Genomic DNA, 15,110 nt, shown 5'->3' on the forward strand with positions numbered 1-15,110 from the left:
ATGCTTCAAAATTACTTTTTCCACCGAAGTTACACATTTCATTAATTTGATGTTACATCCTTTCTCGAGGGAGGTCTTCGATTGTAATCTTGCGACTTTCTAAAGTATTGTCTCTTACTTAAAATGAGAAATGTAGTGTTTTTTTTTCATACTTCCACGGCGCGGTGAATTTTTCTCCATTTCTTTCCATTGAGAATTTTCTAAGTTGCAAAACACTGCTGATCTGTCAGGCAGGTCCGAGAGGATCAAGAGATTCCCATTGTTCATATATTAACATATTTTATCGCAAATAAAATTTGTATGTGCGGATTTAAAGATTTCAAATACATTTTATTAAACATACAGTAATTCAATGCAACTTTTTTTTAGTTGGTTATTTAACGACACTGCATCAAGTACTAGGTTATTTAGTCTCGATGAAATGGGTGATAACGAGATGGTATTTGGTGAGATGAGGCCGAGGATTCACCATAGATTACCCCCTCATTCTCATTACGGTTGGGGAAAACATCAGAAAAGACCAAACCAGGTAATCAGCCCAAGCGGTAATCAAACCCACGCCCTAGAGCAACTCCGGATCGGCAGACAAGCGCCTCAGCCGACTGAGCTACGCCAGTGACCTTCAATAAATCTTGCTGTGCTATCGAAAGTATAGAGGTGCTTATCGGGCAGGACATGGAACATCCCTATGCAATGGAACACAAGCAGATTTTTCGTGCACCCGTGATGGAATGAGCTGCGTAGCGATTGTGCTTCCTGGCACCAACATCCAACACAGTACGCATTCTTTTCCAGACCTAAACCAGGGTACCATACCTTTCATGTAAATCTGTCTTCTCTCACAGACCTGTATGAGTTGTTATTTCTTCTTCAGTTGTAAGATAAAATCATGAGGGTTTTGGTGACTCAGATGCATATTTATGACTCGTCTAGAATCCACCACTACTACCATCTATCAATACTTGGACATACCACGAAAAAAATCAACCATACCTGAGAGCCGATTTGGCATCACGCAAACACAGGAGATGGCCTATTTCTTGAGAAGGCGATGCTAATGAAAGGCAAATTATTGTGGCGAGTGTTGATGGAAGTACGAAGAAAAAACGAAATAATCCAAGAAAAACTCTCAAAATCTGTTTTTATGCACAAGACTTAGAACTCTACCATCGTTCAGACTTTAAGTGGGGTTCGCGAACTTCGTAAGTTACGAGGACAGAAAATTTAATCGATAAGGAGAATAGTAACAAATAGAAGCGGCTCTAAAAAGAAATTTAAGGAGCTTTACAATACACTTTCATGATATTTCACCATCACCCATTACACATTAATTTTAACTGTCTCGCATCACATACGGCAGAGGTTTGTTTCTAACGGTGCTGCCAAACCTTTCTTAGGAGTGACTTTATTAAAATGTATCGATATTTTGTTTTTACATTGGTACTTTAATTATGTCGTCATTGGCATTTATTGTAGCCCTTATAAACAATACAAATAATGCACACAAATAATATATCTACAGTATATACAGAGTGTTTCAGAAATACTTTCACAAACCTTGAGGGGAGTAGCTGGGGAATTGGAGTGAAATTAAAATGCAATTAAGCGCCTGTTTCAGATTTCCTCCTCAATATCTAAATTGTCATGTTTTTTGTTTAAATTGCATTCAATTTAAATAAAAAGTTCTTTAGACTGGGAAGTTTTGACATGAAAGCCGTGTGTGTGTGTGTGCGTGCGTGTGTGTCTGTATGATGCATGGTGAGTAGGGGAGTATCGGACGTCGGGTAATATCGGACAGTGATGTTTCTTTCATCTACCACCAGATGGTAGTACAGCGATGTTTCTTTTATCTACCACCAGATGGTTGTAGCAGTGTTCAGATGTCGTATACAGAAACGTAACCATGTGACTTAGGTACTACCATCTGGTGGTAGATGAAAGGAACATCACTGTACGATATTACCCGACGTCCGATACTACCCGACTCTCCCCTATGTGAATAAACAAAAGGAAGAGATATGTAATTTTCCTAGTTTTGAAGACATGAAATACTATAGTTGCATAAAATTTGTTACGAAGATCACATGAGAGTTGATATTGAGTGAAAAGAAAGAAATATTGCAAGTTAGGTATAGCCATAATAGAATGTATGTGTAGTTATAAAAAGTGACATGCTGAAGCATATGGTTGAAATAAGACATAATTAGCCAGGTGATATGGCTCAGCTTTAATTCACTGAAGTTGAGGTCTCGTGTTCGATTTTCGGTCCGAGGAATCTGGTCGAGGATTTTCCCTTAGTTTTCTTCAACTGGATGTACTGTACCTGATGTAACGGCGAATGCCGTATTGATCTCCAGTTACCTCGAATTAATAGACAGAGTACAAGAGCAAAAATCATTCGTGACATTGAACTATATAGAATAGCGATCTGAATTGCAAATTAAAATGACAGTAAGTAAATTAATCTAAAAAAGTATATCTGTTGCATACTTACTTATATACAGCTTTGACATAATCTGAATCCGCTGTTAGCTGGGCATTTACACAGGTTCCCATAGCAGATTCTGTGAATGAGTGAAATATCGCATTTAAGTACATTTATTACAGATAGACAAAGGAAAATATGATTTTATAGCGTTTTGTAAGCAGGAGTAAAAGAATAAAAGAACAATTTTTTATAAGGATATGATTTTTTTTCGGAAAGTTTTAGAAGAAGGAAGCGTGCAATACCTGGACTAAAGACGACTCAGAATTACTTAGTGAGCAAAGTTATTGGTATTGGTAAGAAATTTGCTTCTTTAGAATAAGTCTTAGAATATCTTACAATATCTGTTTCAATGACGAATTAAAATGACGCTGTGAACAAAGATATAGTTGATCTAAGACAGTGATGTCAACTGATGCCCATAGGAGCTAGTGCGCGCTTTAGAGCCCAGGAGAGCCTGAGCTCTTTACAGCGGAAAGGAAAGAGATAGACGAAAGAGGTAGTATATGCCACTTGGTCGAGCTATATACAGGGATGGCCAGCACTGATTCAATGGAGAAAGAGAAGAGAACTTATTAAAACTGTATTCATGTTAATTTTTAGATTTGTCTGAGAAGTATAAGTGCATTATAAGAATGTAAGTTTAATTTTAATGCTAATTTTTCACGAGTTTGCTTTTTTATTCAAAAGGAATATTTTCTCAACTTTTTTACAGAAAAGTGAAATTTTCAGATATATTTGTTTGGTAGCCTTACAGGTACTGAAACAATGTTTTCGTAAATTCAATATGTCGTAAATACGTATTACTGGAGATAATGTATTACAAAGTTTGAAAATATTCGCATGAAAAATGTTTGTAAGGAAATGAATTAGCAAAGCAAATACTATTACATCACAAACAAAAGATATGTGCCTATGTGTTGGTAAAACGCCAGCTCTATAGCTTCAGCAGATTTCGAGATAATTTAATATTCTGAAAGCAGAGAGTTGCGCACCAATATCACCTAAAAGCATAATGCGATAAGAGTTTTATTATGTAATATTAGTTACAGTTAAAACATATCCCTAGACAACTTTGCTTTGTACTACAGTATAATATTGTTTTGATTACTTTTATAAGGGTAAAGATACCATCAATATCAATTTCAACTTATAATGTCATATTCAGTGTCTTTCTTTGGGACAGCACTTTCTTTATGTTTAATTCACTTAGTACAGTATAGTTGTAGTTATTATGGAATTTGTGTGAATATTCCTTCTTTACTCTTTATTACGTTGTTAACGTTTAAAAAACAACTGCAATATTAGGCTAGGAAATAGGTGTTAGTACTTTTGTTTTACAGACAATATAGAAAATATGAAACAGAAAGAAGCCATATAAAAATAACGACATAAAATTTCACGTTCCGTTTGAAGTTTGTGCACCACTGTTTTCTTAATCCAACAAGTCCACACCTGTGGAGTAACGGTCACCGCGACTGGCCGTGAAACCAGGTGGCCCGAGTTCAAATCCCGGTTGGGGCAAGTTACCTGGTTGAGGTTTTTCCGGGGTTTTCCCTCAACCCAATACGAGCAAATGCTGGGTAACTTTCGGTGCTGGACCCCGGACTCATTTCACCGGCATTATCACTTGCATTTCATTCAGGCTAAATAACCTAGATGTTGATACAGCGTCGTAAAATAACCCAATAAAATAAAAATTAATCCAACTGGCTGCTTATTCCCCCTAGCATACCTAGCGCTTGATGACCGCGCACGACGCCAAGGTCAGAAAAATGCGCTTGCTTTGACATCGCTGATCTAAGCCCGTATAGAAATTGAAAAACAGTGGAGGTCTGAGTTCAAGCAGTAGGTTTAAGTCATTAATTCAGTGCAATAACATTAACTATACAAAATAATTTTAAGTAATTTGCGTGCTGTATGTACAGAAAATTAAAATTAAAATGTTAAAACTTTTTTTAGTGGGTTATTTTACGACGTTTTATCAACAACTTGGTGATTTAGCGTCTGGATGAGGTGAAGGTGGTAATGCCGGTGAAATGAGTCCGGGATTCAGCACCGAAAGTTACCGAGTATTTGCCCATATTCGGTTGAGGGAAAACCCCGGAAATAACCTCAACCAGGTAACTTGCCCCGACCGGAAATCGAACCCGGGCCACCTGGTTTCGCGGCCAGACGCGCTAGCCGTTACTTCACAGGTGTGGAGAAGATTTCTTAAAATAGGCCTAAGTATAAATTTTATTTGAAATGTTGTGTTCTATTTATTATTTTTTTCCATTTGTGAAACTGAGTTATTAGAATGTTTCTAATGTTAGAACAATTAAGGCACCTAGTTCCATAAGTGCCCTAGAAACACAAAATAATAGTGTGAAGAAAAACTGAGTTTTGTGAAACTTGAAATATCTGCAAATTATCAGACACAAAGTGCTGAAGTTATGTAAAAAGTTGAGGAGAGTGTATTTTTAAAGAAAAATTATGGGTACATGTTTAATTATGAAAGTGATAATTTACGAAATGGAAATATAAAAATGGAAAATTTTTCCTTTTGAAGACGTGGAAAAATTCAAATATGTTGGAACAACAGTAACAAACATAAATTATACTCGGGAGGAAATTAAACGTATATATGGGAAATGCGTGTTATTATTCGGTTGAGAAGCTTTTATCATCCAGTCTGCTCTAAAAAAGCTGGAAGTTAGATTTTATGAAACAATTACTGTTATTCTGTATAGTTGTGAAACTTGGACTTTCACTTTGAGATAGGAGCAGAGGTTAAGGGTGTTTGAGAATAAAATACTCAGGAAAATGTTTGGGGCCAAGAGGGATGAAGTTACAGGAGAATGGAGAAAGTTACACAGCACAGAACTGCACGCATTGTATTCTTCACCTGACATAATTAGGAACATTAAATCCAGACGTTTGAGATGAGCAGGGCATGTAGCACATAACGGCAAATCCAGAAATATATATGGAGTGTTAGTTGAGAGGCCGGAGGGAAGAAGATCTTTGGGGAGGCGGAAATGTAGATGGGAGGATAGTATTGAAATGGATATGAGGGAGGTTGATAGAGACTAGATTAATCTTGCTCAGGATAGGGATCGATGGCGGGCTTATATGAGGGCGACAATGAACCTCCGGGTTCCTTAAACACCATAAGTAAGTTAAAGTAAGCACATCGATAATGGAGCATGCATTTCTGCAGGTTTCTGTAATTTGTATATCACAGTTGAGATTATAATCAATATGAATGCCAAGATTCTTTACAGAAGAACAGAATTATTGAATATGTTCTATATTTTAACGATGGAAATGTCAAGTTATTTCAAAGCATTGATTTGACGTTTGTGTCCTAACATAATTGCCCATTTCTTTTCAGGATTGATTTTAAAATCGAAGTTCTTTGTCCATGTCACAATCGAGTTCATGTCTTCATTCAGTTTATCTATATTGTGTAAAAGTGAAGAGCTGTAACATTGAAGGTTATCGGCATACAATTGATAATTACAATGCTTTACAAGTGATGCAATATTGTATAATTAAGCCTATATATGTATATGTTATTCTTTATTTGAGATATTAACTGTTAACGTTATCAAAAATAAAGGAATGGCAGGCATTTTCAGTCTATTTCAAATATCATAAAGGAAGATGAAACTTCAAAATTCTTGGAAAGCCTATACTGTATTTACCAACTGTTAACATTTGAGGACCCTTAGTACAACTCATTCTAAGAACATGATCTTGTTTTCAAATAATGAGATTCCGTATTCCCTTAAGAAGATATTGAAGGAGAGAATCCGAAAATAGAGGAAACCTAATAGGTAAGTCTATCATATGAAGAGAAGGTATGAAAGTATCGTGTCCTTATCACGATTACCTCCCAGCCGTAATAACTGGTTTTTATAACCGGATTTCGTTATTTGTCGTAGCTCCGCAAGCATATAACGACGTTATGTGGGCACCGGTCACATACACTGTCCAAAATTTCATTAGGAAATTTCTTACTCCATGAGGACTCGAACTTCCGCGCATTCCGTAACACAAGTCCTAGGTAGGATGCTTACACTTAGATCGCGACTCCGATGTGCGGGACAACGTATAGAAAAAGGAGGCGATACCTGGCATGTGAGCTGCGCGTGAGGCCAGTGTTGCCATACCTACTGATTTAGCAGGAGATTTCGTGTTTTTCCATTGAATCTACTGCTCTACTGATTTTTTTGTCAAAAGTCCGAATTTCTCCTGCCTTTTTGGCAAGCTGCAGTCACCTAGTTCTACGCCCGGATTTTCAGTTCATTAGTTTAGTACACATATAATTATTATGTCACCATGTCTTATTTTTGCATCTTATACACAAGTCAAACAATGTTTTCATTTGTCTCCCTGCTCCTAACTTGTTAGCGTCACCACAATGATGCTTACAAGAAGCAAGTTGTCACTTCTCGGTTGGAGTCCAGCGGCAGATTATATCAGCACACAGCACACTGCAGATAAAGACCATGTTCTATACACTTGGCTCAGAGTTATGTCCCTCTCTAATCCACTCGATAGTTTAAACATAATTAAAAACGATATTAGAGAACGAATGTTTGAAACCTTACCACGAAAGGATGCACACCCTCCTCCAAACACACACACTCAGGTATATAATCTTCATGTAACATAAGCATGTGATATAAGTTATTTCATTATTGCTTTGGGGACCCAGGGAACAGAGGAAAAACGAAACTTATTCAGTAGTGAAGTTTGTTTCTGATTGTGTGCACGTGAAACAGTGAGAGAGTGAAGTGTAGGTAATTGTGTCACATATCTTGCACAGTGATATTTTTAAATGAGTGAAAGTGTCCCAGCAAGAAAGAAAAGTAAATAGTCCCAGAATATTATAAATCAGAGTGGGAAAATGATGAACAGTTTAAAGGGTAGAGTCTGTGTGATTTATCTTGTCTCACTGTGAAAAGAGAGAGAAAGGAGATATGTCTTACTTCGTCTCTATTGTTATGGCAATGGGGTAGTGGAGAGACGCCGTCCATCCATCCAGTGACGGAAGGAACCAATTGATACATTCTGTAGCGCAAAATAAAATTACAAAATATCTCTCTTCGTACTGTGTAGTTCCGTCACTGAGCTTGTCTTTCAAGAAATTGAGTTCCGGTAGCCTGCACAATAACAAGGTTTTGAAAGGAATCCTGAAAATTTACAACTCTCCTATAATCTCCACCCTCATTTGAAGGGACTTGGTTTTATTGCTACTGAGACAAGATAAACCTTACCAGGTATAGTTATGCAAAAGCAAGAAAAGGGATAATTTTTTGTCTGTTACAGTTGCAGCTAATGCAGTACTGTATTTAATATCACCTTTAAAATAAATCTTGTTCTATCGAAAATCGTTTGTGAATATACGAAAAATTCCTGATTAATACATTTTAATGCGAAACACTGTCAATAAGACATTACTATGTAAAAACAAAATAGCATACGTTGAGTAGAGATGACAGTAATTACGCCTGTATTTAGCAAAATTGTTCCATTTCATTGGTTAGGGATGTGCTATATAGTAATACAACATATCATCTTTCTTGCAGTACACTATTTTGTAATTAATATAATACAAAGAGGAAATTCATGTTTATTAATCTATTCTAATCTCCTGTATTTTTCTATGATTTTCTCCTGATTTTCGTGAGTAGGTCGTGGCAACACTGCGTGAGGGGAAAGAATGAGCTCTCCGAAAGTGACTTCGTTTCATGATAGTTCATATCTTACAAATCTACTGACACGGTATTCCATCTCACAACCGTCAAACTAAAACCTATCTTCCCTCTTCGTAGCCATTGGTGATAGAGCCACGGCACGATACGGTCACAGGACACGTCTTACCATGTTTATTGAAGGTAGCCTACTTACCGCAGATAATATCCAGAGTGCAGGCAGAGACGTAGGGGTAAACGTCGAAGACTCTTCCTCCAACCTCCTCCTTCAATTTCTTCACTAGAATATCAGCCTTTTCTGAAAATATTGGGACGAAGTTTTCCAGTATCTTGAAGTGGAAGGATGGTGTGATGATCTTCCTGTGTGTGTGCCATTTTAAACCTTTGAACATTGATCAATATTATTTAAAATAAGAGTCATACTCCTAAAATGTACATTAAATTAGAATTGTGTAATAATGTAGGATGTTTTATAAAAGAAATGTGGCGCATGTGTGTATGTATGTGTGTATGTGTGTGTATGTGTGTGTGTGTGCGTGCGTGCGTGCGTGCGCGAGCGCATGCATGAATCTATGTATACATGCTGATTCGTAAGTAATGTCATTAATATTGGGGAGATATTCCTTAAGATATTTCAAACAATAAAGCTTAATAGCCTATATTTTTACTCGTTTTTGCTTCCTTTCTGAAAGAAAAAAAGATTTATATAATACATTGAATAGCGTGTATGGGAAAGCCATTGATTTAATTCCCAATATGCTCAGTAAGTTTAAGAGAGTAGTGTATAATGATTGGAAATGATTGAAGGAATTTTAGTTTTTCCTTTGAATGTACAGAAATTTGATCCAAACAAATATAACTTTTCCTTCTGAAAAGTAATTTTAAAATGTATGTCGTTACCTCAATTCGTAACTTCCTTACTGACGTCGTACATACAGTTAGAAAAAAATGGCCCGAGTCTTGATGGGAATCCACCTGCATATTAGCAGCAAGTTTCATGCCGCTGTCCACAAGTAGCATACAAACAAGTGCTCTTCTTTAATTACTGCATATAGGCTATGTGAAGCATTATGTTTGAAACTGAGTAAAATTAGGCGGGCCATTTTTTCTGGAACTGCACGTACATAGCTACAGTGTTTTATTTTTATTTGAAAATGAAATCATCTTTGTTGAAATTTGTTAACAATTTAATTCTTACAGTTGCTGCCAGGAACGACTGCCCATGATGACGTATGTAGGTAGATTAAGATAAACTTTGCCTTACCCTCAGGTTTTGGTGCTCTAAATTACCTCACAGCTAGCTTTAGTTCTGCGTTACTGATTTTTGGAAACGTTGCACGAAGGTTGGCGGTCTTCTGTTTTCTCCAATTTTTATATTTGCAAACTTACTACACTAAGACCGTTTCTGTATGAAGAATTTCTCCCGTGCGTTGGTATTCTGCCAAATCAACTTAATAATAATAATAATAATAATAATAATAATAATAATAATAATAATAATAATAATAATAATAATAATAATAATAATAATAATCCGAGGCACGACAGCCCATGAAGGACCATGACCGACCAGCCGGCTGCCGGCCTCACGTCCACATGTCGAAGAAGAGGTGGACGATCATGCAACCAGGATGGAGGTATCGTGTGAATAGCACGATTATCGCCTCAGCCGTTATAGCTGGATTTCACTACCTATCGTACCTGCTCAAGTTCATCACGATGCTGTGTGGGCACCGGTGCCATACACTGGCCCAAATTTTATGAGAAAATTTCTTCTCCCATGAGGATTCGAACCTACGCACATTCCGGAACGCGAATCATAGGCAAAATAAACTTAATACTAATGCTAATAGTATACATATTTAAGGAAACACAAATGCAAACTCACTTAAATAACTTAATTTTTGGCACGTAGCACAGAGGCGCAGTCTGAAATAATGCCTGAAGTACAATGACGTTTATTGGCTGAACTGTCACTTCCATGTCAACGGTACATAATCCATCTTAGCTCATTGGCCGTCGTTCGTGACGACAAGCACGGCTTACATGCAATTAACCGTCACAACATGCAGCATACCACTTGTACTGGAGGCATATTTATAAAAACAAATTAAATATTAAAGTAATACAAGCCCGCATTTCACGACAAGATCCGAGCAAGGAATGGAAGTTTTCCCCCCACTCTTATAACTTACCCACAACACGGAACCTGCCGGCCATTGACTGAGTCTTGTTTGTACCAACCGGCCAATGACATCACCTCCATCCACCTTCTTCAACAACGCTGAATCACTGGCTTACTCTCTCCTCTTACCCAGCAAGGACTATACTCCCCTCGCAGGGATCCTCTCGTGAAATTTGGACAGCAAAAGTTGATTTACTTACGGTCTTACTAATAAACCGTGTATAGGTTTTATACGAGACTTATGCAGCGTTGAGACAGAAAACGTTACTAGTAAACCATGCATAAGAAATGGATGTATAAACAATCTGTAACTATTCAATGGGAATTGCTTTGCAGTAGTTATATATACGAAACCCCTTGTTTAAGCTTTGTATACAGAGGAAAAATGGCCGCCGCTTTAACAGATCTTCGTATCGACTGTCATTTTATGTTGATGGCTGCCTTGTAACCACAGAAGAACAAACCAAAGAGCACAGAATAAGTAGAATATTATTGCTGTAGCTTGTTCTCTTTGACCAAAATATAGTGTGGTAATCGATCAGAGCCAGTTGTACTATCGATTCTTAACACGGCACACTAGAGCGCTCTACCGGATGCAATAGAGAATCTAAGATATTCTATTACCTTTCGTAACGAAGTAATGACGAAACTATGACGTAGCTGTGTAACAGTTATACTGTTATACACGACATATGTAGTGATTATTAGTAAGGAATTTACACACGACTTATAAACGAGCTACTCATTGCATAAGTATAAGAGAGTTAAACGTTTGTATATAGAGTTTTTATTAGTAAGACCGTTAATATATAGTTTTTTTTTAAAGTAAAACATAATTGCAATTAAAATTGAATGAAGGGATGTTGCATAAAAACTCAGTCGCTTCAAAGAATATATTTAGAAATAATATTTTTTATAGAAGCGAAATATTTTTGCGAGTTATGACATCATTGAGAACATTCCTAAATAGCACCCTACAATTTTTTTTAATATAGCTTATATGAGTACGTATATATATATATATATATATATATATATATATAATTTATTTCTAAACTTGCATTCGTTTTCTAGGGAAGTATTACAAACATGGAATACCATATTTGGTTTTTCTCGTTTTGTAACCTACATGTTTTGAATGCTGAACGTCAAATATCGTCCTGTTTATTCTTGAATATCCCTGTGAATGGATGTTCGTAAGATGTGATGAAATGTTTGAAAAAAATAATTCCCCCAAAATCTAACATATTTCCTTCATAAAAATGGAGGTACAAAAATTGAATGCTATAAACAAGTCGCAAGATTAACAAAATTGCAAATCAAGATGGCCTCTACTACGAAAACACAGAACAAGCATTCAGCATCTTCATTAGCAGGTGTTTTTCCAACCGTAATACTGAATCCAGATGAATCGTCTGTCACATCTTTTCTCGAACTTGTTTAATGGCTTTTTGCAATGCATCTCCATCTCACTGTTTTCTAAGTTTATTGAAGGTGAGGTTTTTCCTCCTCTTACAGGTGCCAACACTAGTTACGAAACAGAAAATCATGGTATAAAGATTGAATAGTAATAATACTAGTATTTTATATTTGTGACAGACTGATGTTGTCAGAAATAACCTCAAAACTTTTCATAATTTAGAAACGAGATCACTTAACCATATATTGCTGTAAACGTACATTATTACTCTTTAAGGATACAAGTTGTTAAAAAAAGTATCCAATATATTAGGAAATGATAGTAAAGCCTATACATCGAAACAAGAATATAATATCTAATAAACATGGACTCTATAATACATACTTTCTGAGATCTAAAAACTTGTTCATAAGAGGTGCTCAATGTGACGTCCATTCATGGCAATGCCCTTAAGCGTAAGGAATTGCGCACTCATTGAAATTGAACTGGTTGTTCTTGTTGTACTGACATGCATTTAAGACGAGATCCTGTATTGTCTGCACATTGTTGATTGGAGTGGCGTAGACAATTCCTTCAGGTTTCTCCATAACGAAAAGTCTAGGGGATTTAGGTTTGGGAACGAGCAGGCCAAGGTGCGAGGCCTTCCCGACCAATCCAGCAGTCCTGAAATATCAGCATCACGTGTTCACGCACATTGCGGAGAAAATGTGCTGGTGTGCCCTCGTGGATGAACCACATCAGTAGCCTTTGCTGACATGGCAAATTCTCCAGCAAGATAGGTAATACGTTAATAAGAAATTTCTCGTAACTAGTCCCAGTTAATCTCTGTGGTAGCACGTATGGCCCTATTAATCTATTATCATTCAGAATCGTTGCTGATGCCTTGTTTCTTCAACTGTATGGGAATTTTCATCAGCCCACACATTCACACATGCTAATTACGAAAATTCACAACACCATCTCTGCTGAACCCCGCTCATATCCGCAACCAAACTTTTGTTTCCAGTATTCCTTGCGACGTATCAACGGTATGATTATCTGGTAGTCTGCTGTGTTGTAGAGAAGAGCAATGCATTGCCATGAATGGACGTCACGTCATTGAGCGCCTCCTATGAACGAGTGTCCAGATCTCAGAAAGTATGAGTTATAAGACCCATGTTTATTAGACATTGTTTTCTTGTTTGGATGCATACTATCACCTTCTAAAATATTGGATACACACTTTTTAACACCCTATATAATTACATCATTAATATTTCTAACATTAACGAATAAGAATGTATATTCAAGAAATGCACGTACCGCCAACAGGTTTACTTTTCTAGAAAACGCAATAATGATAAACTTTTCAACAGTTCATCTTCTAACTCCAAACTAACACATTTCCGCGAAAGTATCAGTGCGTAGTAATTTGGAAGGCTTTCGCTAGACACGTTTCAGGCCGTATATCAACTATTTCATATTTGTACCTCTAAGTTATTTCGTATTTGTAACTCTTCATTTACAGATTCACTATAGTTATGGTTAATATGGTAACAATTTTATTGTTGATAAATTATGTTAGTCCTTGTACTATGAAAACTGTTTTATTGATGAAATCAACATAAAACAAGAAGTTCTTAACAGAAAATGAACCATTTATGCCTGACATGACCATGTTGTCTGAATTTCGCTTTTATTCTTCTCACAATGGACAGACAAGTAACTTATGTGGCCGATTGGGATGAGTATCTTCAAAAATTGTACGTAATCTTGTTGTGAATGTCTTCTGTCACCAAATCCCATCATCATCAGAATCTTAATGTCCTCATTTTGTGTTAAGAATATCTTGTTTCAAAATGATGGCATCAATAAAACTGCTTTCATAACACAGGGAATAGCAAAATGATTGTTACCAAAGTAACCATATCCATAGTACTTCTGTATAAAACAAATGATCTCTCAGTTGATATTAGAAAAACTGCAAAGTGTCATTAAAAAATTTTCATGATGACGCCATATTTCACACGAAATTAGTTGAAAAAATGTTGTTTCTATAAAAATATTATTTTCTAGATGTATGGTTTGACATGTCTCAGCTTTTTATCCAAAATCCCCTCATTCAATTTCAGTTGAAATTATGAGTTACTTTATAAACACTATAATATGTAACTAAGAGAAGACCTGATAACTTAATATCAATCGGGAAAACATGACAGTTTATAGACTTACGACAAGGAAAACAAATACTATTAGAAACTATATTTCTGCATACAACAATTTTCCATACCTGTAGAAGTGATTAGTCCAGATCCCAACCAGGGTTCCATAATCTTGTAAAGTTTGGTCTTTTCTATTGTATGTGTGTTGTTGAGCACCGCCTGCAGAGAATTAACAATAATAACTTGTACTATATTAACACATAATACTGGTACAATAACTTGCTTGAGAAATGTACTTAACGTTGGCAGGGGAGGTATTTATGGTGATTAATTTTATCATTTTGTTATCAATATTGGTGTCGGCGAAGTTTGTTGGAGATTGATTTGTAATCTTGGCGGAGATTAATGGAAATTTTGGAAAATACAATTATTTTGGAATTGGAGTACTGACTCAGTATGAATATTGCTTTCCAAATAATTAACATTGAAGTTTCGTTAGATTATGGTAAAGGTACGGTATTGCCAATATACAATATTTGTTGGATTGACACTGTATTTAACACACATTCATTAAAAACTAAAAAAACTTGCAGCCCTCAAATTAACACTTTTAAATTATCAGTGAAATGTTGAATTCTCTGTCTTTTGAGATCACTAATGTAATCAGAACACCTAGAATACCATGTAATATAGCCTACTTGGATATATTACAAATTCGAGTGAAAAGAAAGTAAACAAAAAAACTCAGAATATGAAGTTCACTATAAAACGACACAATAGTAATAATTCGCGAATGTATTCACATTTCGCTATTAGAACTTTATTATGCGATTTGTCGCGATTGTTTCATCCGCATATTATTAATCAGAATCACTTAATGCGTAAAGATTAGCAAAACCCTAATGTATACCTATCATGTCGTTATTTTCGCGAACATCATAAATACGCGGCCCTTACTATTGACCTACACAATTTGGCAGAAGTAATATTAATGAATTCCTTTGAAATAATAGCTGTAGGGATTAGTATAGTGTATTTCAAGTGATATGTTCGGTTCAAGTTTGTCGAGCTAACAAGAACCGAAATCTGCTTTGAAGAAGCGGATCTATTCAGCTCGCTCGAATCTGCCCCTTCAAGCTCGCTGACCTCTCCTATCTTCCCTCCCAACCCTCCA

At 36.2% G+C, this 15,110-nt stretch overlaps 1 protein-coding gene across 4 annotated transcripts in view; it reads right to left on the reverse strand.

Annotated features, from left to right (window-relative positions):
* The window catches only part of LOC138698283 (cytochrome P450 4C1-like), an 86,278-nt gene that overhangs the window by 33,610 nt on the left and 37,558 nt on the right, over positions 1 to 15,110 (reverse strand). For all 4 annotated transcript variants that reach the window (XM_069824076.1, XM_069824074.1, XM_069824075.1 and 1 more), the window contains 3 exons: positions 14,065 to 14,155; positions 8,387 to 8,572; positions 2,495 to 2,564 (listed from right to left, as the gene is read on the reverse strand). In XM_069824076.1, coding sequence (XP_069680177.1) covers positions 2,495 to 2,564; positions 8,387 to 8,572; positions 14,065 to 14,104 — 296 coding nt within the window. In that variant the 5' untranslated portion in view covers positions 14,105 to 14,155. The remainder of the gene's footprint in view (positions 1 to 2,494; positions 2,565 to 8,386; positions 8,573 to 14,064; positions 14,156 to 15,110) is intronic.

Source organism: Periplaneta americana, chromosome 4, assembly GCF_040183065.1.
Source record: "Periplaneta americana isolate PAMFEO1 chromosome 4, P.americana_PAMFEO1_priV1, whole genome shotgun sequence".
Classification (NCBI taxonomy): domain Eukaryota; kingdom Metazoa; phylum Arthropoda; class Insecta; order Blattodea; family Blattidae; genus Periplaneta; species Periplaneta americana.